This window comes from Arvicanthis niloticus, chromosome X (assembly GCF_011762505.2).
Source record: "Arvicanthis niloticus isolate mArvNil1 chromosome X, mArvNil1.pat.X, whole genome shotgun sequence".
In the NCBI taxonomy this organism is placed as follows: domain Eukaryota; kingdom Metazoa; phylum Chordata; class Mammalia; order Rodentia; family Muridae; genus Arvicanthis; species Arvicanthis niloticus.
The window spans coordinates 126,986,424-127,011,363 of NC_047679.1; the positions used below are offsets into that span (position 1 = coordinate 126,986,424).

Consider the following 24,940-nt stretch of genomic DNA (forward strand, 5'->3'; position numbering starts at 1 on the left):
GGTGCTACAGAGGAACATAGCAGACAGGATGCATGTGCAGATTTGTAAGTATATAGGAATTCACTTAAACAATTGGCTCCTGGATCTTAGGGGAAGGTAGCTGGTGGGAACTCAGGCAAACATTGTTGCTGCAATCCTGGATCAGAGTTTTGTATTCCTCCTTGAGGCCTTAATGTTTGCACTGGATTCTTTCAGCAGACTGGTTGAGTACTAGCACCTGACTGAATGGCACTCCATTTAAAGTCCACTAGAGATAATAATCACAGTTACAACATAACTTTGCAGACATATTGAGAGCTGAGTGTCTGATGGACTCACTGGGGGAAAGGACCTGACAAGATTTACACATTAAGCTGGTCTAATTAGTAGGAAAAGTGAGGCAGGGCTGAAATTTGCATCAGTGTACCCAAGCCCAGCATGTCTCTCTTACCTCTCCATACATCCTGCCCAAAGTAAGGATCAGATAAGGTCATTTGCTTTGCCTGGTGACTCTGCATTGGAAGAGGCAGGATGTTCTGTACAGAGAATCTCCTCTGATAGAGTGCCATACCCTAGATTATTAGGCAATGCTGGGCTTGTGGGAACCATGATAAGCCTGGGATCTAACAGTGACTTGGGCACTTATGGATGTTTCCTGGCACATAGGATGGCCCTATGCCAGTCCTAGTCTCTTCTTAGACCATGATGGAGGATGGGCCCAACCTACCCATGAGTAGCAAAATCAAGGGGTGGTAAATCAGGGCAGTTACCATAAGCAACAAGTCTTGGAGTTCTATCTCTTCTCCTAAGTTGCTTACATAGCAGCAGAAAAGAAAGCCACGAGCTCCACCAACAAGATACAGTGGCATCACAAGGTACCAATCCAAGGCCTGAGCAAAGAGAGGGAGACTCGGCTCCACCCTCTTCTGATAATATAAGTCCCTTGCACTTCTACCCCTGGAATAGGAGCATTTCCAAGTGTCTTCTCTGTGCCTTCCACCCTGAGCACAGTTATAAATGAATACCTGATGGTGATGGAAAGAAGTTTCTCCTGTGTCAAAGAAGAGTTAGAAATGTCCACTTCTGAAGATCTGGGAAATGGAAACACTGAACAAAGCCAAGAACAGCTGGTGATGCCAGGTGAGAATCCCCTAAAAGGCTCCTTGGATATAATTAATCATGTGGATCTACTTGTGATTCTTCTACAACATCCCACAGCTATTGTGTATGCTGTTTACTTCATCTGGAAGGCTATTTGTCTTTTTTTGGATGCTCAGTGTTGATTCCTGCTTTTCTCCTGCCATAATAGCCTGTTTGGATCTAAATTTACACTGATAAATTCTTTTCTTATTTTTATTTCCTATTCTCCCTTATACAGAGATGGTTGATGGTTGATCAGTGATCACTCTACAGAATCCTAGGCCCAGTGTCAGGTCTTCAGTAAATACATACTGAATTTTTGAACAGATGATAGGCTGGAGTCAGAAGTGAGTTGGTACTGAATGATTTCTAAACCTTTGGGGCATTCTTCCTGCAGTCTCCAATATCTAGGAAGTCCAGGTACAATGTTTAACTGTATTCACAGAAGTATTTGTTCTTCTTTCTAGAAGTGATAGACCGTGAATCACTTTGGGGGGAATCCAAAGACATTCAAGGGCAGAGCAAGAGCCTTCTGGATCTGGTTCGGGCCAGTCATTTTGGAATATGACCAGACCTCGTCCCAAGAAATGGGGTATTGACATATGGTAGCTAGGTTAGAGTGGGAGTAGTTACTTTTGGGTTTCCTGTCTGCTCATGGTAGATACAGCTACAAGTTGATTATTGGGAGGAGGAAACTTCTGTATTCTAAGAAAGCAAATGAGAGCAGAATAGTCCATTGAAAGGTCAGGGCTGTCCTGTGTAATGCTAGGGCTTGAATGCTGGGAATCTGCAAACCAATAGACATGTTTACTGGAGAATACATCTACAGTTGGCTCTCTGCATTCATAGGTCTTGTAACCATTGAGTTAACCAACCTTCAGTGGACAGTATCTGAGGCTGGGGGTTAGGCAATCATATCTGTAGAGAACATGTACATGTGTTTTTCTTGCCATGGTTCTCTACACCATATAGTATAAGACAGCACTTACATTTTATTAAACATTATAACTAATATAAAATTATTTCAATTATATAAGAGGATATGCTTGTGCTATAGTATGATATTTTTCATAAGGGACTTGAGAATCTGCTGATTTGGGTAACCATAAGACCAGGGTCTAGAAACAGTTCCCATAAGTACCAAGGGATTACTATGCAATTTTTTATAAATCTCCATGGTGTGAAATGGTGTTTTCTTTTAAATTATTTAAAATGAAGTTGAGGGGTTATATTCTTCTTCAGTAGGTAACTTGGCTTTTCAAAAGACATCTGTATGTAAAGGTTCTACCAGATGACAGAGAAGTCAGTCACTGTACTACCCTTGCCACAGCATGCAAGGCTAGAAGCAACCAATAGGTATAGCGTGGGTGGGTAGGAAGATGATATGGCATTGTGGGACTCCTATCTGGTGGGGTGCACTGTTGATTCTGGCACAATGTGGGGGCTGAACAGGTGATTTGGAAGGGTGTTTTCTTTTTTTCTGTAGGAACATCAGGTGCAGATGCCCGTGGTGCCAATAGAGCAGAGCCATGGTGATGCCCATCTCCAGGAGTTTCCCGGCAACTTCCCCGGGGGGGGGGGAATTCCCTTATGAGTAGGAAGGGATGAATTGCCTTGTCACTGACTACCTGAGGAGGAACAAGCAGGGGGCAGGGTCATAGGGACTTCTGAGCATCCAGGTCAAGAAGCAGTTGTATGTATGTGAAGTATTGAGGTACTACTGGCTCTTGGCCATTTGGGATCTTCATATGCTCTGGCAGACCCTCACACTTCTTTACCACACAAGGGAAAGACTGGAATATTTATTCAAAAAGCTTCTAGGCTTACTTGATTGTTCTATAACTTGTCTATGACCACCAGCACCTCTGACCCTTGTGCCATTTTCTTCCAACAGTCTGGAGGTAGATATAATGGCAGAGATTGGCCTGGAAGAGCCCAATGGCCTGGAGATGGAAGTCATGAGAAGGCAGGTAAGTATCTGCTGTACAGGTGGAGGAAGCATCATAGTGCCTTGGCAGCTGTGAACAAAGCCACCCCCTGAGTTTTCATAGCCTTTTTCATAATCATATCCTGTAACAAATGAGGTGAGGTCAGGCTCTTTTCTCTTCTTCTCAGGCCTTGTGGCTTGGGTACCTCCTTGTTGAACCCTTGATATTCCTCTTTTCTGGACTTGCTTGATGGGAACTGGGGAAGAGAAAAGGAGATGGAAGGGGGAACAAAGGCAATACAATTTTATTTCATTTTAAGGTCATATTTGCACCCTACCCTTATACATTGCCTTTCCCATAAAAGCGATTTCTGCTCACCAGCCCTGTGTTTGATCCCACCACAGATGCAAGTGATTTCTGGTCGGCTTCGTGTCCTTGAGGACCAGGATTTGACCTGGCACCACAAGGAGACTGTGCTCTTTACTCTATTGGTGTCTGTCTGCATAGGCCACCTGTGGCTTTGGTTACTCCAGTGAAGATTTACAGGCATCAGAACCCTGATGGAGCCATCCCCTCTTCCCTCTTTCCTTTGCTTCCAGGGATACCTTGCCTACCCCTTTCCCAGCAGCCCTCAGGTAGCAGTTGATTTTTTACCTCTGATCAGGCCTCCTGCCTGGAGATGAATTCACACTACTGTGAGATTTTAGCTGCTAGAAGGCTAGGTAATCACTGGGTAGCATCACACAGGTGTGTCTGGGTTGGGATGTCACTCCTTTGAATGAATTGGAGGATGATACCAGCCCTGACAGAAACACCAGCATTAGATATTACCACCTGCCTTTGTCACCCAGAATTTCTTCTCTTCCATCTTCTGTGAGCAGGGTTTGGCTTTGTATCCCTCCCTTGTTTGCTTCCATACCACTCAAGCTTTTGCTCAAAGAACATGCTCAATAAACACTTCATGACTGCAGCAAAACCTGGCACCAGGAGTTCTTCATATAAAATTTGCTTTTGGCAGGGTTAGGAAGGTGTACAAGAGGCTAGCCTTCTGGTCCCAACCTGAGACTGGGTTGCTGCTATTGCCCCAGGGTTGCTGCTATTGCCCCAAGGTTCCTGGTATTCACCATTGCCTACCTTCCCCTACAGTGACTCTAGCCCAAGCAAGATTTCACACAGTCTTTCCAATTGATGCCCTGTCAATGATTGATTGCAAGACATTTCAGAGAAAATGTCATGAAAAGGACCAGAAATCTTTCCATTTTCCTGGGAAAAATAAGTTCCTGAGAGGGAAAACACATCTCTGGCCTTTTCTAGCAAGACAGAGAAAGTGGTGTGTCTAAGCTAGGTTCTCCTGAGTCTTAGGTTACAGAGTGGCCTGCTTTCTACTGAGTGTCTGAGAAATGAAGTTTTGAAAGAGTTAGAGATGTTACAGCCCTACCCTTCGTATCTATATCCCTAGAAATCACCTCTCAGATGGTCTAGCCATTGGGCAGGCTTGCCTGGCTGCTAGTCCTTTACTGGGACCAAGTGGTTGACAAACATTTGAGAGTTTTAAGGTTCATTGTTAACTGGCTTGGAGTTAGCACTGATACTATCAGAATCCAGTTCTGTGTACCTGTGAATTGTTTCCTGGGATGCTTAGCTCATGAGGGCTCTGATATAATGAATGTGAAAGGAGCTCAGTGACAAATCTTTCTGGGTGTGGGATCCTAGAACTTTTACATCACCTTTGCAACTAAGTGGAATTTTCCCAGACAGCCATATCTATCAATATTTCTCTATCCAAAGGAGAATTCTGTTACCAAATATAGAGAGAACTGAGTATAGGGGCTAGGCTCCACAATGCAGAGAGAAGATGCTTAAGAGAAATAGGTAGCTGGAGAGATCTAGCTGTTCACACAAGGGCAGCATGTGGCACTCCTTGCTACCACTACAGTGCCCCCACTGCCTTTAGTGGTACAGAAGGCCATCCCAGGGTAGAGATGGGCTTATGAACTAGATACCTAGAGGTCTTCCCATACATGTCTATCTTATCCTGTCCCAACTGAGCTCCATAGGGAAACTCCAAGGAAGAGAGGGTGTAACCAGGCTGGGCTAACTGTCCTTTGGGACCTGGGTGCTCCTGTGCCTGTGCAGACAAGACATGTTTGCAGGAAAAGTCTGGTTGAAAATATGTTGTGAAACAAAGACTCCCTCCTGGGAGCAATTTAGCTGAGTTGCAAACAAACAGCCCAGTGACCCCTGGAGGAACACCTGAGCTAGGTGAGCTCAGGTGGAGTTCTTGCATGTGCTCTGCCTGCCTCCTCTCCGTCTGGCCCACAGTGTGGCTGCTTGGTTGCTTGTGACAGGACTAGGAGCAGGTTTCTTCTAACTGCCTGCCCCACCTAGGAGGTCTCCTAGATCAGACCCGGACACGGTGACTTTTGACAGAATCCCTTGCTTGTCATTTAGGCTAATAACCCATCTGGATCATTTGTTCTCTGATTATATTTCCTTCTACCCCAAACTGTGACTTTCTCCAAGGAGAAGCAGTGTTTCCAGTGCACATGCATGTGGGAAGAAACTCATTTACACCTGCTCACAGGGGAGGGGACTCTTCTACATCATTCTGCTAATCCCCACAAATGTCTTCCATGTTACCTAGGCCTGGGATTAGAAGAACATAGCAGCATTTTACTGATTGGTAGCTTGTGAGGGTGTAGGGCCTAGTTTTCACTGAATTCTGCATCGCTGATGCCCAGCAGAAGGAAAGTGCTGGTAGAAGACTCATTAGTGTCCCCAGAGAACAATTTTTTCTGAGGTTATACACTTGGTCTTTAAGGAACACTTTCTATGCAAAAGTCTCCACTGAAGAATGTTCATTCTAACTACCACTGTTTTGTGGTACACTTCACTATGTGCCATCCATGCTACATTTTCAAAATATTCAATTGTACATGTCACACATGAATACAGTCTCCTGAATAAAGGTAGACATTAGCTAAAACAATCCTTAACTTCTCCTGCCAAGCCCTTCCACGTGGTTTAAAATGTGTCCTGCAAACTCTCCATGCTGTTCCATGCAGATTTTATGTGTATTTGTGTTTGCACTAGGCTTTAATCTCAGGACATCAGTTAGAGACTTTATGGCTACTCACTTTGGAAGAGCCTAGTGGTCCAAATAACACCTGCGCAGGTGTGGAAACTGAAGGCTCCCAGCAGGGCCCTCCTCACTAGTCTGATTCCCAGTCACAGCCAGTCCTGGGCAAAAGCTGAAACTCTATTTTTTGTTGTGAGCCTAGCCTTTAACGGCTGAGCCATCTCTCCAGCCCAAGCTGAAACTGTATATTGCAACATTTCTTTTGCAGGTTGTCCTCTTAGCAGCTGGGGGAAGAAGGTGTTGTGGGAACTGGAAGGCAGAGGGCAGGGACCTAGTACACCTAGGAACAGCTTAGAATCCTGATCTCTTGAAAAGGAGCCAAAGGTTGACTTGCTCTCTTTCAATTCCCAAATCCTGGCCCCTGTGAGAGGCTTAAACCCATTGATTTTTCCCTCTTTGAGTCGTTTCTCTTTTCTCTTCCAGATTTCTCCCTGATTTAGCTTCCAATAAGGTGGGTTTCCTGGAACACTGTCAGCACTTTAAGGCAGCGATTTGGTGGCCATGAGCTCGCAGTGTTCAATCTCCAGATAGAAAACTTTGTACCTGCTCTGTGCAAGGAAGAGTCCCTTAGGGAGCTTGGGAGGGGCCAGACAAGCAGCTTCCACAGAGAGGCAGCCTAGTATCTAGTTCTCAGTTGTTGATAGCCATGGGTGTGCACAGACTACATTGAAGACAGCTTCTCCAAGGGCCAGGGGCACCCTGAACTAGGCTCGCAATCTCACCTAGCTGTGGCTATGTGCTCCATTGCTCCTCTGTTGGCTTCCTGGGCTGGTATCAGACAACGTGGGATAGATCTCTGATTGGGAGGCTGCTGTTGTTTGTTTGGGTCTCAGAGAACCTTGTCTGGCTAGGCAACAGAAGAAGCAGGAAATCTGCAAGTTTCAACGCTCATGAGCTCCCAAGAGCTTCTCTTTGATTGGAGCTGGTGTGGACAGAACAACAGATGTTGATTTGGGCCCCGGGTCTCTGAAACCATCTGATTGGTGAGCAAAATGGGGAAGAAGGGGACATGCTCAACTTTCTGGTGCCCATGGGCTGGAGGGGCTTATATGGAAGTCGGGGCTAGAACTTATGAAGATAAAACCCACAGACCTTAAAGCTGTGATTGACAAGGGCCCTCCTATGCATGGCACCTTAGCAGGGTAGAGGTAACTGGCTACTCATCCAAAAAATTGAACCCTATCAAAGCAGCCAGGTGAAATATTTGGTCCCCTAGGAAGGTGGTGGCAGGGGCTATCACACCAGACTTTCCCCGAGACACCTGAACTTTGTTCTCTAACAGGAAGAAGATAAAGAGGATGAGAGAAAGCTTAGCTAGGCATTGTTTTTGCAGGAGAGTATTGAGCCTATACATCTTCCTATAATACCTTTCTCCTCGTTCTTTCTGGCCTATAGCATTTCTAGGCCTACAAGCCTTAGAGCACAGGGAAAGTATAGCTTGCAGCGCTGTGGCTGTCTGTGCCATGGTGAGGGGAGGGGTTACATGATGCAGTAATACTACTGGGATTTCAGCCTTTACTTTGGCTGTTGGAGAGTCATTCAAGCCTGCCCGATAAATCCTTAGATTAAAGTACATACCCCAGGCTCCCCAGACTTGGGATCAAGACTTTCTGCCAGTTGGATCATGCATCTGCTGGACCTTCTGATTGAGAGAAGGTTCTTGAGTCAAGCCATAGGCCTAGGGCAGGAACAGACTCTGAAGGGCTGCAGCAGGCTCAGTATCTTTGTTTTGACCTTCTACCTGAGTCCAGGAAAGGATGTGTAGGTTCCATCCACATTGGATTGAAACAATAAGAGTTGACTAGTGTTAGAATGCTTTTATTCCTAGATTTTCTGTCAACAGGACCTCAGACCCTTTCTTCTCCCCAAAAGGACCCTTTCCACTTTTCTCTAATTTTACTTGTTAGTGGCTGCCTCCTTCAGGGAGAGTAAAACTGAGAGCTTTCATGGCAGGTATCTATAGCTTCAAGTTGAGGTTCAACTGTGGTAGATCAAAAGCAAGTACATCTTAGGTCATGATTAGGAGATATTACGTTTATAATATAGATGTGAGGCAAAGTAGGCATGAGACAAGATGTGGAGTTGGAAAAGTGCAGAACAAGTTTAAAGAATCCATTTAGTCATTCTTTAACTCATTCATTCATTCATTCATTCATTCATTCATTTACTATATATCATGTTTCTATTGTGTGATTGTAACTGAAACAGGTTTAAATGAAATAGGCTAAATGGAACAGAAATGTCCCAGACTTTAAAGGCTTCTTTTTAGGATAAAGTTTTTCTGCATGGCTTTCAAAGTGAGGGTGATAGTTGGGTCCAGGTGTGCACATACCAACTCACCTGTCAAGGAAGGTGGATAAAAGGAAAATCTTGGGGATCTAAATGCCTAAATGTAGAGAAACAAGGAGCCAAATCTATGCCAAGGGTATAGATAAACCCTGAGGTAGCAAGTAGTCAGGAAGAATGGGGAAGAGAAGAGAAAGTTCAGCAGTAGAACAAGCAATATTTGGGAGTTTAGTGGGAGGTATCAAAAATAATGAGTAAGTTTCTGGATTGGAGACATGTGAGGAAAGATAAACTTTTCTCAGCTGAGACACCAGAGAGGTAAGACAGGAACCTGATCTCAGAAATACAGTGTCGTATCAGTATCAGGTTGGGATATACATTGTCCAGGGGCCCATTGTCTCTTCCCAGGAGACATAGACAGCCTGTAAGTACCTAGGGATATGAGGATAAGAAGGTTTTCAGGAAAAATCCAATTGCTAGGGGTCCAGCCTCCCCTGCGGCATGGACTGTGCATAGCTGGGCCTAGGTGTGTCACTCCACCCTCATCTTTTATTGTAAAGATGTGAAGTATGTCCCGAAAAAGGCAGACCAGACACACATTTCCAATACCAAAGAATCCTACACTAGAAGTGTCAGCTGCTTGTTAAAGGAATAAGCTACAACTACATTCGCTCACTAGGACTCTTTGACAAAGCTTACATGCTGTGCTGAGGGTTTTATTTATTGTAAAAGGAGTCAAGCAGTGTCAGTTTCATAGAGGTATTGTCTCAAGCCTGGCCTCGGAACAGCTAATGAAAATGAAGGCAGGCTCAACATCACATGCTTTCACCTGCCCAGTGGGTCCACATAATGAATACCTCACTTACCCTCCTCCTACCCTCAGCTCACCTGGCTATCCTCACAGTTGAGCCCCAGACAACTGTTCTTCCTGGGTGGCAGCAACTTCAGCTCCACCTTCAAGAGAATGCTACCCCTTGTAAAATTCTGGCCCTAGCTTTCCCCTTGCTGCTGATAAACAACTCCTTGGCATTATGTACTTTCTAAGTTCTTCCTGTGACTGAATGTGCTTTCAGAGCCAGATTGTCTAGCTGTGAATCTGTGCAATGGGTAGTATAACACCAATCTTGTGAGACTGTCATTAGGATTAAATAAATTGATTTAAGTCAATGGCTTAGCACAAGGTAAATGCACAGTAAGTGTGACTTTGATCCTGAATTGTGAGATTCCAGCTGCCTGATGGGAGATCCATTGCTTCTACTTGGTGAGCCACATTGCTTTGTGGTTGCCAGCTTGCCTTGATGTTCCACTGCTTACTGTGTAAATGATATGGCACTTGGTACCATCCCTTGCTCGCCACTCAGGACTTTTCCACTACAGTGACTGGAGATGGGGGCTAATTTCTAGCTAAGACCTTTTTATGGAAGAGAACACAAACATTGTGGGAAATCTTGGCTAGACTCAGTTTGAACTTGAACTAGAAGTCAGAGTGAGCTGAACTATGAGAGACTACTTTCCCTTACCCCATGGTTCATGATCAGCATTTCCATTCTCTAAAGTCTTTCTTCTGAGAGTCCACAGAACCTCATCAAGTTCTAGTCTCTATGCCTTACTCCCTCTATCCTTCCCTATATTCATGCCACACTTCTTGAGTTCTCCCTTCTGTTTACCAATGTGCATGACTATTTTGCTGGCGGCAAAACAGCACTGGGTAAGGCTGTTTGCCTCCAGGCAGTACATGAAAGGTACTTTCAATAAGGATAGTATGGTCTTGATATGGCCGTCACTATTGGACCTGGGAAACTTGGTAGAAAATTGGAGATATAGAGGAAGAGATTGGGCATCTTTTAACAGAGAAGTCTGCATGTCAAGCCATCCTGAATGCTGGCAGTTAAGAATCTTGAAGTCCTGGCTACTCATAAATGTCTGCCTATCAGAGAGCTGAGGGGTGTGACCAAACTCACTGGGACTTGGGATGAGATGGATGATACCTTCCTATAGGCAACCAGAGAAAAATTGTTGATTGAAAGTTGGAAGGGAAGCCTGAAGTTTAGTAGAAATGCTTGTGTTGTAATGACACACATGATGTTATTTATTATGCTTGTCACTCAGTGTTTAATATACCTTATCTCACAAATTTTATTTTAAAATGTCCCATTATCAATGAATTTGGACAATTTAGTTACACTTTGCCTAGGTGTAGTTTTCTTCATGATATGTGTGTGTGTGTGTGTGTGTGTGTGTGTGTGTGCACATGCTCACACATACACACACATGTCATTGAGCTTCTATCTGTACATTTATAGCTTCATCAATTTTGAAAAACATTGAGATATTTTTCAAACTGTCTTTTTAATTTCTTACCCTCTAGAAACTTTATGAAAACCTACAGCATGCCACTGAACTTGCCCCATAGCAATACTAATACTGATTTGCTCTTTTCTTGGATTCTTATAGCATTGGCATTGAATAACTTATTATAAAGCATCTAGAAACATTTTAAAGAATGTGGAAAGAGCAGGAGAGGTGGCTTAGCAGCTAAGAGCACTTGTTTCTCTTGCATAGGATCCTGCTTCAGTACCCAGAACCTACATGGTGCTTCACAGCCTTCTGTAATTCCAGTTTCCTGGTTGCAACACTCTCTTCTGACCTCTGTGGTCACCAGGCATGCACGGCGTGGTGCACATACATGCATGCAGGCAAAGCACCCACATACATAAAATGAAATAAAATAAAAATAATTTGTTTTAAAAGAGCTTAAAGAATATGGTAGAACCTGCATAGTTTATATTCAACTGTGGTGCTAGACCTTTCCTGCAAAGAATCATCATATTTCTGTCAGTAGGGCCCTGGATCCAATCACCCATGAGCACTGAAATACCACTGTGGTGCTTTTTATTTCATAAATTTATTTTAAATCTCTAGGAGTCTGACAAGTATTTTTAAACATATATTCCATATTTAAGCATGAATTTTTGAATATAGGTAATACAATTTCAATAATTTAATGTGTTGTCTGTTAATTCACCAATTCTTTTTCCAATTAATAACTTGTTTACTTCTTGTTATGGGGAAATTATTGGCATATGTTGTCATTTTAAAGTGAATACAATATATTATGAATTTTTTATCTTATTGAATGTTGGAATATATATGTATATAGGCACGTATACATATTCACACACATATTGAAAATAGATCCTTATCTCATACAATACATCTTTCTCACAGTTTCCCCTCCAATTCCCTTTTCCCTTTTATTCACTACCATTCTGTTTCCTCTTCAGAAAAGAGATAGCTAGTTAGGACAAAACAAGACACAATAAGACAAAACAACTCCCCCCATATCAAGGCTGGATAAAACAAAAATAATCAATAAAAGTATTCTTAATAATAATAATATTCTGCTATAATCATTGATTGATGCTTCATCCAGTTGTCATCCAAGAGGCTTCCTCTGAGTATATGAGAGCAGGTGCAGAGACCCATACTATGTGGTGAGAGTCTAAATTTGAGATCTCCATCAGGTCTCTCCCCTCAGACTTGGGGAAACTCCATTGAAGAGGGAGAGGGAAGATTGTAGGAGTCAGAGGAACATAGAGAACATGGCCCTACAAATCAACTAAGCAGGGCTCATATCAGCTTACAGAGGCTGAAGCAGCAAGCACAGGACATGCATGGGTCTGTATCAGGTCCTCTGCCTAAATGCTATGGCTGTTAGTTTGGTGTTTTCCTGGGGTCCCTAAAAGTGGGAGAAGGTGTATCCCCAACTCTTTTGGCTTTTTTAAAATAACATTTTGGGGTGTTTTAAAATATTGCATTTTAGTTGCTTAGGAAGACTGTAATGCATTTGGGTTTTACTTTTAAGAGTTTTCAATAGTATCATGTTACTCAGTGGTAGGGACTACACACTCCTTACTGCTGATATTTGGATATTCTACCCAAGACCCCACAAGCAATTAGGTTTTCTAATCTGACAGGTGGCATCACTCCTCATCTGAAGACTGAGACCTGTAATATTTGGATTTAGGAGAATGGTACATCTCTGTCTATGTCTCTCTATCTTCGTTTGTCTGTGTCTGTCTGTCTGCCTGTCTGCCTGTCTGCCTGTCTGCCTGTCTACTCTTCCAATGTGATGCTCTGCAAAGCCCAGCTATTCTGGTCTCTTTGGAGTCTGCTCTTTCCTCAGCCCAGGGAATCCATTAAGGTCTAGTTTCATTTCTCCCTCCATATTATGGCCTAAAAAGATCACAGGGAAAATGAGTGTTGACTACAAGACTGTTTTATTTGTTTCCTTACACCTAAGAATTACAGCTATTTGTTGCCTAATGTTTAAAATCCTGCAAAATGTTATTTCATATCTTTTCTTTTCTATGTATGGTTATTGCATTCTGGAGGGTATACTCAAGCTCTGTTATACCATCTTACCCAAGACAAATGTATATTCTTTCAAAGTAATCTAATGTAAAAGAAGCATAACGTGAATAAATGAGAGAGAGAGAGAGAGAGAGAGAGAGAGAGAGAGAGAGAGAGAGAGAGAGAGAAAGTGGAGGAGTGAAGGAACAATTAATCAACAAACTACCTAAAGCTCATTCATTTATTATCTACAATGTCAAGCACTAATAAAAGTTAGTAGCTTGGATTAAATTAATCGTGATAGAGATAGTGAGCTGGTGCTTTGAATGTTTAGTGGGACAAATGTGAAAGGAATGGACAAAACACAAATGGTTTGGACCCACATTACTAGAAGAATGCAGATTCATATAAGAAAGTGTTTGGAGGGAAAGATCAAGAGCATGATTCTAGACATATTAATCCCGAGGTACCTTTTCCATCAAACTGAAGTTCAGAGAAGAAGTTGAGCTTGTATTAGAGGTTTTTAAATTGTCACCATTCAGATATATTAAAAGCTACCTCACAACAACCGAAGCTTTAGTATTGAGAAAAGGGGGAGCAAGTCTTCAAAGAAAAGGGAAAACAGAGGGTATGGAAGGAGCAGGAGAAGGAGGCAAGGAAAGCTTATTATTTCAAAGAGAAAGGAAAGAATTACTGATATTTTGCTCAGAAAAAGAATTAGAACATGAACAGAGAATGGCTTCTAAGATGGACTGTGTTCCTTTGTTGTCTCCTTAGTTCACCTGGGAGTAACCCTGATGTTCCTGTAGACTTTGTTAGACTACCATCTCTAGCTTTAGTACCCAGCTCAGGGATTGTCTCCCAGTAGGTGACTGGTGTGTGATAAGTGAATAAGAGATTTGAGCAGCAGTTCATATTTTAGAGAGTTATGAACCAGAACATCTAGCCTTGGTTTATGATAGATTTGGACTCTGTCTTTCTGGCTTTTGCATCATTATGCATACTCTGAAGAAACTCTGGAAATACTTTCAGCCAAAGTTGAAGAAATTTCTTGTGCCAGGCTGGGTATCTATATACTCAGCTAGTAGATGAGAAGAGGCCCAGAAGGACTTGATGATTGAGACTGGGCTTTTTTGAAAATGGCATTAACGTGCCTTACTGTAAGTTTGGAAAGCACTTTTCTTGGGGCTCCCACTCTTCACCTCAGATCCCCGTCCAGCTATTTTCTCTGCAGCAACTATGTGGCCTGTTGTTTTTCTTGCCAAGCTTCATTTTGTCCTTAAAATCCTTTGAATCCTCTTATTTATTCCTATTGAAAACCTCGCCTCCTCCAAAGTTTGTAGCCAAGGCAGCATGGCACCTCTGAAGGTGGAGTCCTCTCCCTCTTCATTTATAATGCTTATGTTTGCAGAAGTGAATTGATTCTCACTAACCCCACTTCTTCCTAAATTAGCCAGGACTTTCTTTCCTTATTGTCCGTTGGTAGCCCTTCCTAATGCACTTGCTAAATTTTAATCTCATTCCTTTGGCACCTGACCCCACCTAACACACCCAGTTTCGTGGGCTTTACTTCTAGTAGAATTGGTCTCAAGCACAAAAATTAATTTTCTACTGAATTCTTTCTCAAAACTGCTAAGCTTGCTTTGTTAACGCCTTGATGAAAAAATAAAAACAACAAAAATGGCAACACAAAAGTAAATTTTAACAATAGCAGCACAAAGAGAACATTTCTCAACCATACACCCTCTTCATTCTCACTGTGTTTCTGTCCTTTCTTGGCCAAGATTGCAGACTCACAATTATGTCACAGTTCTATCTCTTGTCCCTCACCTCCTACTCATCACCTCCTGAAACATAATTCCTTGATGCTCTTCTTATTGCTCTCCCACAAAGGACCTATCTTTTGTCCCAGCTTTTCTTCCATCTCTCATCTCATGGGGCAGAAGTATGGACTCTCTGTGAAGTCCACCGGGCATTGGCCTTGAGAGATAGCCATCTTCCTTGGGAACTCTCTTCTTGTGCTTTTCAAGCCTTCTATCTGTACCCATCCTTGTCTTCCTTTTAGTTGGATACTTGGAATATTTGCATAGCTGTAGCCATTTTGAACTCTGCCTCTATTCTCTATTCTTGTACATTCATGATATGAGGATGGATTTGTACAAGAGTAACTCTCTTGTCAGGCAAACTGTGACAGTGTCCAGGCCAAACCCCAAGGAGTGCTGACCTGTAAGAGCCTATTGCAACAGGCTTTGGGAGTCATGGTGAAGGCAACATTGGCAGATTACCGACAGATGCTTGACACATTGAAGGAGGAGGCATTAACTCTTGAGAAATGCTGCTTGGCTGTCATCAAGGAAGCAAATCATTATGGTGAAATCCAAGTTTCTGACTTAAGTGACTTGCCAGAAAGAAAGCCCTGTTAGGATACTGGCAAACTGAAAAAAGTGGCTAATTTATAGGCATATGTGGCAAATGTGGTTTTGGTTATCTGTGCTTTGAGGGTCAGACATCCCTCAGAGGAACTGGTTAGTAGACAACTAAAGGTATGGGTGTGGAAGCTGATTAGAGACCTGTTGGTAACAAATGCCTTGGGAGTAGATGATGTTATTTGCAGAGTGTGACATTGAGAACAACCACCTGGCTAACTGTGTGAGCTGAGGCAATGTTTAGCTGCCTGTTCTGGTTCCCCTAAACAGACAGTTCTGATGAAAGGACATGCATGTGTGGTTAGATGATGTCACAAGGGAGTCAGAAAAATAGGAGGGCCTGTTTCTGGTAGAGAAGTTGCATAGAGTCACAGGGGAGGAATTTTTTTTAATGTCAAAAGCTTAGAGAGAGAAAATATGTGTTATAGTGTCCTCTGATCTGCAAGCTTGCACTTCAACACAATCAGCTCTGAAATTGATCAGTGTGAATGGCCCTGGATTTATTTCCATTGCCTGGAACATTTTTGTCTCCATGGTCTGCTGCCTCCAGGGTCCAAGCAAGTACTTGTGGATGCTGGTTTCTTTCCCTTAGGTATCCTCATTAGCATCCTGATGCCATAGTCCCACAGAGAGCACCAGGAAAGCATCTGAGGCTGCTTGACGTGACTGCCATCACCATGGTGACAGCTTCAGATGCTGGAAGAAGTGAAAGAGGCTGGAAAGAGGTCAGAGTTGAGGGCAAGTGCTGGGGTTCAGGCATGACCTAGAGTGCATTCTGTGGGGATGGATGTTCTTACAAGATCTCCTGTGTAACAAGAAGAAGATATTCAAAGAAAAAATGGAGGTTGTGTTATCAGGCCAGGCCAGAACAAAGGCTGCTATACACATCTTGATTTCATTCTTGCTATTGGTTATTTCATTTATTTACATTTCAAATATTATCCCCCCTTTCCAGTTTCCCCTCAGTAAACCCCATATTCCTTCCCATCTCCCTGCTTCTATGAGGGTGTTCCCCGACTCACCTACCCACTCCTGCCTTACTGCCCTACCATTCACCTATGCTGGGGCATCAAGCCTTCACAGGACCAAGGGACTCCCCTCACAGTGATGCCTGACAAAGCCATCCTCTGCTACATTTGCAGCTGGAGCCATGGGTCCCTCCATGTGTACTCTTTGGTTGGTTGTTTAGTCCCTGGAAGCTCTGCGGTGATCTTGTTGGTTGATATTGTTGTTCTTACTATGAGGTTACAAACCCCTTCAGCTCCTTCAGTCTTTCTCTAACTCTCCATTGGAGTCCCTGTGCTCAGTCTGATGGTTGGCTACCAGCATCTACCTCTGGATTTGTTAGTCTTTGGCAGAGCCTCTCAGGGGACAGCTATATCAGGCTCCTGTCAGCAAGCACTTCTTGGCATCAGCAATAGTGTCAGGGTTTGGTGTCTGCATATAGGGTGGATCCCCAGGTGAGGTGGTCTCTGGATGGCCTTTCCTTCAGTCTCTGCTCCACTCTTTGTCCCTGCATTTCCTTTATGCAAGAGCAATTCTGGGCAACAGGGATGACATTAGCTGAAATACCCAACAAAGGGAAGAGAAAACCTGTAGAGACCATATCCAGAGGTTAGGCAAGGCCCATGGATGAGGGATGGGGCCACCCACCCACATCCTGATTTCTAAGTGGAGCTTTGGCTGTGTGATGACAATGTTGGAATCCTATATGTAGGCTGTTAAGAATATTCTACCTTCCCTGGTATTTCTTTCATATCCAAGTTTGAAGGTACCACCTTCCCCTGCCCACTCCAAGATTTCATCATGAGAGTCTTGATTTATTCAACTCTCTGGTCTGAGAATTTATAGCAGTGATGTGGAGTCAGAGGTAGTGTGTCCAGCAGTAGAAGCCATGAGAAATCTTGGAGCATGTTGATCATATCTGTCCACATATAGTGAGATACATAGATCAACCTTAGAACAGAAAAATTACTCTTAGGCCCTCTGACCCCATTCTTCCTGACTGTGGTGAGAGACACTGTAGTACACAACCTTCTTTCTAACTTGTGGCTGGCTCTTTCCTCAATTTCTTTTTCTCAGTATATTTTGTGGACATGCCTTCTATTCTGTGGATATGTCAACTCTCCCATGTTTGAATAAATCTTATAACCTGCATACCTGCCCCCCCCCGAATAATGATTGCTATACCAATATGAAGGTATGAAATTCAGCATTGCTTCAGGATATAAGGACCAAGGAAATGATTATAATTGCTCACTCTGGTGTGGTATTTAAAATCTAGACAGTGCTAACTTATATAATGCAGTTTTCTTTACTGTGCCTTAGTGTATTTTTCACACATGAACTATTAAGGTCAGTGGGTCTGGTTCTATTCTATTCTCACTCTGTCCATCTCTAGCTCTCCTGCTCTCTATGGGAACTATAGTCAACTGGTTATTGCTTTGTCAGGTGAGAGCCCTGGATATACATGGATGATGACCGAAAAATCCAATGGTGTGAAGAGCTCTCCAGCTAATAACCATAACCATCATCCTCCTCCTTCTATCAAGGCCAATGGCAAAGATGACCACAGGGCAGGTAGCAGGTGAGTCCACAGAAGTTGGGTGAGTTTTGTTTTCCTTCTTTTCTTTTCTTTTCTTTTCTTTTCTTTTCTTTTCTTTTCTTTCTTCCTTCTTCTCTCCCTTCCTTCCTTCCTTCCTCAGCTCATATTGGGTGATTCTATCAATAGCCCACAATCTATACTACCTCCTTGAAGCTCTGACTTACAGTGACAAAGCAAGCTGCATTGGCTGTAGGATATCTTCAAAAAGGACTATGAGATGTTTAGGCATGTCCTAAGAAAAAAGACAACTCATACTAAGAAAACTTGTGTCAACTCTATGCCTTTTTCTGCAGACCACAGTCTGTGGCAGCTGATGATGATACTTCTTCAGAACTGCAGAGGCTGGCAGAGATGGATACCCCACGGAGGGGGAGAGGTGGCTTCCGAAGGTAAGTCATCCACTTAAACTGACCTGCCACCTCTTCTGTTCTTGGGACCTGTCAAATGGGTACTAGGCCCTCCTCTTAGCTGCACTAGACTTTTAAATAAGTCTCTTGAGCAGCGGTTCTCAATTTTTGGGTCAAAACCCCTTGGGGCATGTTGAAAGACCCTTTCACAGGGGTTATATATCAGATAGCCTGCATATCAGATATTTACATTACAATTCATAATGGTAGCAAAATTACAGTTATAAAGTAGCAATGGAAATATTTGGGGGTCGCTACAACATGAGGAACTGTATTAAAGGGTCTCAGCATTAGAAAGGCTCAAAACCACTGATCTAGATGCTTTTCCAAGGCAAGCTGAGAGTAGGAAGGAGAGGTTTCCTTTCATATTTGGCTGCCTCAGCACTGGGAAGAGGGGATTCTTTACAGCAGAAGGACCTATATGTAGGGTCTCAAAGTAGTAGGCCTTGTAGGGAAATCAGGAAGCCTGGGACAGGCTTTGTACCAGCCTGTTCTGATTCTTTACAATCTCTATCCTGCCTTGAAGATCTGTTTGTGCTTCACAGTGAACTGAAAAGTCACATTACACAGGAAATCTTTGGAAGGCCATCCTCCCCCACAGGATGTACTTGAGATCACACTTCAGTCCTAATACTTGCCCACAATGCTGGCTTTTTTCCAGATCTTAGCATACAGGAAATCATGGCCTGGGCTATTTCCCTCTTCTCTTTCTCAACAGGCAGTGAGCATTCTTAGATAGGTCTTGTTATTTAAACAGCACAAGTTTGTTTGTTTGTTTGTTTGTTTGTTTTGGCTCTGAATCCTTTCTTCCCTCTAGGATTGTCCACTTGGTGGGGGTCATCAGAGACTGGGCCAACAAAAATTTCCGCGAGGAAGAACCAAGGCCTGACTCCTTCCTAGAGCGCTTTCGTGGTCCTGAGCTCCAGACTGTGACAACTCATCAGGGAGATGGCAAAGGCGACAAGGACGGCGAGGGAAAGGGCACCAAGTACACCTAGCTAGCCTTTGGCAAGAGGGGGAGGCTCCAAAGATTCCCGAACCTGCCATGGCAGATTCTAACTATTATCAGGGGCAGTACAGGGCTGTGCTAAGCTCTGTTATAGTAAAGAACTGGGGAAAGATGACTTCCTATGTTTCCTTTTACTCTGAACATTTCCATTGTCCTCACCCAAGGCCTCCACAACAGCAGTGATCGCCTTACTGTGGGAAACTGGAATATATTTTCTCACCATAGTAAATCCTTTGTCAGACATTCTTTTGCTGCCCATGGAGTGAATTTGGGCAGAAGAGGTGCTCAGCCCAAGCGTCAGAAGTCAGTACATGATGATCAAGCAGGGAGGCTTAGTAACAAAGTACTATTGAAGCCATGCCTGTTCTAGCTCCACTAAGGTCACAAAAGCAGATTTTTGAACAGACTTATGTGGGAGCCGGGGGCATGAGACTCGGGTGATTGAGAAGAGGGCAGTGAGAGATGGGGAAGTAAAGAGTAGAATTGGAGGGTCTGATGTTTGAAGAATAAGTAGATAATAGTGGATGTCTGGCCAACATTCACCATCTCTGGTTAGTGGAGGGAAAATGTTCTTGCCAAGTTAAGATGAAGCATCTGGGAAAGTGATTTGGAGGCTGAAGGTCAGAGAACAATAAGGGAAGATGGGGAGGAAGCACATACAGACCACTAGCCAGGAGTTTCTCTCTTTTTCTCCAAAGGGACTTTGCCAATAGGCTTAAAGCACTTTTATCATCCTGAGGTACATACTCCTCAGAGCCCTGAAAGCCTATCTGGGCTGAAAGTTCTGTCCTTGATATGTTTTCTAGGCAAGGCCCTTTCAGAGGCCAGGGGAGCAATGAACCTTCCAATGATCAGAATGGATCAGAGGCCTGGTATTTGCCTGTGGGTCTCTAAAAAAGGAAAACTTAAGACTACATACTCCACAATCTACCAATATTCTTAATTCATTGATGTTTTGGAGAATTTTGGCTTCTGAAAACTTGAGTTCTAGCATCATAGTGATCTCTGTTTGTCTCTTCAGAAAGAAATTTGAACTGTTTGTTTTGGACCCAGCTGGAGACTGGTATTACCGTTGGTTGTTTGTCATTGCCATGCCTGTTCTTTACAACTGGTGCCTGTTGGTGGCCAGGTGAGCATGGAGGGGCCTGGGTGGGAGTGATCACAGAAGCATAGTCCACAGGAAGTGGGATTAACATCACAACAATCTCAACTCTAGACAGAGAGTATGCAATAACCCAGTGCTCCTTCTACATTTTCTGATTCTTGCTGAATTCCTTTTTACCTATTCTGTTACCCCAGTGCTCCCCATTAGTCACTATACCATCAAGTCTTCATGCTGCTCCTTTACCTGGCCCTTTAGTGTAATCTTCAGCTACTTTTTTGTGCATGTCAGTGCAGTCCTTGGTAAAGCCATCCTCCTCCACTCTCTCTGGAAAAGTTACAGTAGTCTTACTTCTGTGCCTTGCAGGTACACTTGACTCTTAACAGTAAACCTGCCACACTTCCAACTGATATTCTTTGTAGAAAGCAGGATCTTGTTATACTACTCTTTCTTCTAAAACTATTCAATGGCTCCCCATTATTCACATGATGGAGCTCTAAGGTTAATCTTCAAGGCTGACTGATCTTGGACTGAACAGCAGTCCAAATAGCATTGTACCCTATGGCAGTCCTTCACTCAGCAAGGGTTGCCTGCATACTTACTGAGTTTTCTGCTGGGTGTATGGTGAAAAGCAGGACAGGAATAATTACTGCTTTTTCAGTGGTCTCAGCTAGACTGAATGTAAATATGCAACAAAATAAATGAACAACAGAACTAGGGACTCCAGGTAGCAAGTTAGCAGACAATTAACCATCACAATGGGTCTGTCAGAGACCTTAGCTGAGAGCTTGGTGCGAGGTAGCAATCTGTTCAAATATGTGAAGTTGGCAGAAAGAGCATTCTGGGCAAAAGGAATAACAGGAAAGAGGCCCCTATCTCTCAATGTCCCAGTATGGCTGAAGGTCGCGGTCCAATTTGTTCTGCACATTGTGGGGGAATTCGGTTCTAAATGTGACCATTCTGCCCTTGGACTAGTTCTACCCATTCATTGACCTATTTTGCCAATTCTTCATACAAGGCTCCTATAGCCACTAAACCTTTTCTAGTCTCACTACCTCTAGCTTAAACCCTACTCCTGTGTATAGATAGTCTCATCCTGCAAGGGTTCAGTGATGTGTTCAATAGGAATCTATTGAAGGAATGAATAAAGAAGCTAGTCAGCTGTTCTTCTAATGACTGATTTCTTTATTCAACTTATACCACTGATAACTTTCATTCTGGGGCCCTGAGCCAGGCATATGGCATATAGTCATGACTAAGATGTGTTCTGTTTCTGGATCTCAGTCAAAAACATAAGGATGATGATCAATGGTCATTGGTGATATACATGCAGTGATGTTTATTTAGTAATAAGAGTTAAGGTAGAAGTCACTAGTCATTGTCACTAAGCTGTGACTCACTCATGTCCCTGGTGGCCTCACAAAGCTCTCCCTGCAGATATGGTATATAGCTTAGGACCACTACGGGGCCTTACCAGGGTCTGTGAATGAAGCCAGTCCTGTCTTCCTACAGAGCCTGCTTCAGTGATCTACAGAGAAACTATTTTGTGGTGTGGCTGGTGCTGGACTACTTCTCAGACACTGTCTATATTGCAGACCTTGTCATTCGGCTGCGCACAGGTGAGTGAGTACCTGGGATGCACAGGCGGCAGCTGGACTCCTAAGTTCAAAGAACTGAACCCAAGAAGGTAGACCTCTGCTAAGATCCTCTTTAAATCTTACAGCCTTACATACTTACAGAGGTTAAATCTGGCAGGGGTTTCTTAGGGTTCTTCTGATCTGCCTTGATATGTGGTCTGTAGAAAGGAAGGCTAAGTGAACAATTTGTTCCTTGTTGAGAATTATCTTATAGGGAGACATAGGACTAAGGATAAAAGTGACGTGTTGGCTTATATCTCTATCAGGCTTCCTAGAACAGGGGCTCCTGGTCAAAGACCCCAAGAAATTGCGAGACAACTATATCCACACTTTGCAATTCAAATTGGATGTGGCTTCTATCATCCCCACTGACCTCATTTATTTTGCTGTGGGTATCCACAGCCCAGAGGTGCGCTTCAATCGTCTGTTACACTTTGCCCGTATGTTTGAGTTTTTTGACCGCACTGAGACACGCACCAGCTACCCCAACATCTTCCGAATCAGCAACCTGGTCCTCTACATCTTGGTCATCATCCACTGGAATGCTTGTATTTACTATGCTATCTCTAAATCCATTGGCTTTGGGGTTGACACCTGGGTTTACCCCAACATTACTGACCCTGAATATGGTTACCTGGCTAGGGAGTACATTTACTGCCTTTACTGGTCCACACTGACCCTCACCACCATTGGAGAGACACCACCCCCTGTAAAGGATGAGGAGTACCTATTTGTCATCTTTGACTTCCTGATTGGTGTCCTCATCTTTGCCACTATTGTGGGAAATGTGGGCTCTATGATCTCCAACATGAATGCCACACGAGCAGAGTTCCAGGCCAAGATTGATGCTGTTAAACACTACATGCAGTTCCGAAAGGTCAGCAAAGATATGGAAGCCAAGGTCATCAAATGGTTTGACTACTTGTGGACCAATAAGAAGACAGTAGATGAACGAGAAGTCCTCAAGAACCTGCCAGCAAAGCTCAGGGCTGAGATAGCCATTAATGTTCACTTGTCCACTCTGAAGAAAGTACGCATATTCCAGGATTGTGAAGCTGGCCTGCTGGTGGAACTGGTACTGAAGCTTCGTCCTCAGGTCTTTAGTCCTGGAGATTATATTTGCCGTAAGGGGGACATTGGCAAGGAAATGTATATCATCAAGGAGGGCAAGTTGGCAGTGGTAGCTGATGATGGTGTGACTCAGTATGCTTTGCTCTCAGCTGGAAGCTGCTTTGGTGAGATTAGTATCCTTAACATTAAGGGTAGCAAAATGGGCAATCGGCGCACCGCCAATATCCGTAGCCTGGGCTACTCAGATCTCTTCTGCTTGTCCAAGGATGATCTTATGGAAGCTGTGACTGAGTATCCTGATGCCAAGAAGGTCCTGGAAGAACGGGGTAGGGAGATCCTGATGAAGGAAGGTCTATTGGATGAGAATGAAGTGGCAGCTAGTATGGAGGTAGATGTTCAGGAGAAGCTGGAGCAGCTAGAGACAAACATGGAGACCTTATACACTCGCTTTGCCCGCCTGCTGGCTGAGTACACTGGGGCCCAGCAGAAGCTCAAGCAGCGCATCACAGTGCTGGAGACAAAGATGAAAGAGAACCATGAGGATGATTACCTATCAGATGGGATAAACACTCCTGAGCCAGCTGCTGCTGAATAGCCATAGGTGCCTATCCAACCACGCTTTGACCCCAGGAGTTAGAAGTGCTGTATACAACTTCACATTTACACCCATTACGCTCATGCCCCTCTGAAGTCTCCCCAAAGCCTTGCTGAGGCTTAAGGTTTTGGCTACACCTTGGAGTCCTCCTCCAAGTTCAGCTAACAGCCAAGCTTGTGGGCGATGGAGATCATGTGGGTTGAATTTCCAAGAGCTTGACCTCCTAAGCCTGAAAAGAAATCAGAGGATAGCTAAATTGTCCTTCCTGGGGCCTTTCTGGGACTAGATAACTAGACAGTGTTCTCTGAAGAACACTGTGTGCCACAATGCCTGACTCCTTTTAGCTTTATATCTAGTCACTCCCTACTGCATTCTGCCCCAAATACCTTTTTAATGTGTTCTCTGAAAAGCTTGTTTCCATGCACATGTACGCATTTAATAATTGGTTGCAGACACTGGACCCCCTACCCTGTCTCCCAAGACATGCAAGTGCCATGAGGGGAGTGGTAGGGTGGGTTTGAGTGTGTGTGCTCAAGGTAATACTTCCTTGTCAGACAGTGTCACTCTGAGAAGGAGGTGGCTGGCAGCTTTGGCTGTCACATGGCTGTCACACCTTTATGCACACAGGTTCTGAAGAGTTTGTGAAGGCTAATGTTGGGTGAGATACTGTGAATTAGAGGCACTTAAAAGTTAATAAACCCCTTTCAGCTACTTGTGGTTATTACTCAACTCTCTTTCTTTGCTCAACTCTCTTTACATTACATTTCCCTTCCCCTCAACCAAGAGTTTCCCACTGGCATGTATTTAGGTATCTTCCTCTGCTCACCTGAGCCTCAATGCTCTTTTAAGACTCATGCCTGAAATGAGATCTTTGTAGAAAATTCCTTTACCTGCACCCGCTCCCACACTTTTCAGAGTACCCCCTTTCCTGGTTCTTATATTGTGTGTCCAGTTTTGACAGACTTGGTTGCCCTTCCAGACTGTGGGCTTTATGGAGCTAAGGTCAAGGCAGTCTCCCTCACCGTTTTAGGTTTAGCATTGGTGACGTGTCTTCCACAGAGGAGACATTCAACGTTTACTTATCTGGAGAGTAAAGGAATGCTCAAGTGAACGAATGCGGAAAAGAAAGAATACAAGTGACCAAAAATTATATGCTTCTACCTGCAAGCAGCCACATCCTCAGAGAAATACTGACCCCAGTTTCCTGTTCAGGCATGCTATTACCTCACTCACTCACTCACTTACTCATCTGCTTCCCATAGG

At 43.7% G+C, this 24,940-nt stretch overlaps 1 protein-coding gene and 1 long non-coding RNA gene across 2 annotated transcripts; both read left to right on the top strand.

Moving 5' to 3' along the window:
- Positions 1 to 364: 364 nt before the first annotated feature.
- On the top strand, positions 365 to 4,011 carry LOC143435606 (uncharacterized). Its single transcript, XR_013106076.1, has 3 exons — positions 365 to 1,119; positions 3,014 to 3,089; positions 3,452 to 4,011. It is a non-coding gene; the product is annotated as an uncharacterized LOC143435606 (long non-coding RNA).
- A 2,783-nt stretch (positions 4,012 to 6,794) lies between these two features.
- Cnga2 (cyclic nucleotide gated channel subunit alpha 2) lies at positions 6,795 to 24,388 on the top strand. Its single transcript, XM_034485862.2, has 7 exons — positions 6,795 to 7,169; positions 17,703 to 17,838; positions 18,150 to 18,245; positions 19,081 to 19,251; positions 20,294 to 20,401; positions 21,887 to 21,993; positions 22,278 to 24,388. The coding sequence occupies exons 2-7, from the start codon at positions 17,726 to 17,728 to the stop codon at positions 23,675 to 23,677; spliced, it is 1,995 nt and encodes a 664-aa protein (XP_034341753.1). The 5' UTR covers positions 6,795 to 7,169; positions 17,703 to 17,725; the 3' UTR covers positions 23,678 to 24,388.
- The last annotated feature ends 552 nt before the right edge of the window (positions 24,389 to 24,940 follow it).

Coding starts and splice junctions, on each gene's coding strand:
- Cnga2 (XM_034485862.2), top strand. CDS start 17,726: ATGATGACCGAAAAATCCAATGGTGTGAAGAGCTCTCCAGCTAATAAC. Junction 17,839..18,149: donor GACCACAGGGCAGGTAGCAG/GTGAGTCCACAG, acceptor CTTTTTCTGCAG/ACCACAGTCTGTGGCAGCTG. Junction 18,246..19,080: donor GGGAGAGGTGGCTTCCGAAG/GTAAGTCATCCA, acceptor TCTTCCCTCTAG/GATTGTCCACTTGGTGGGGG.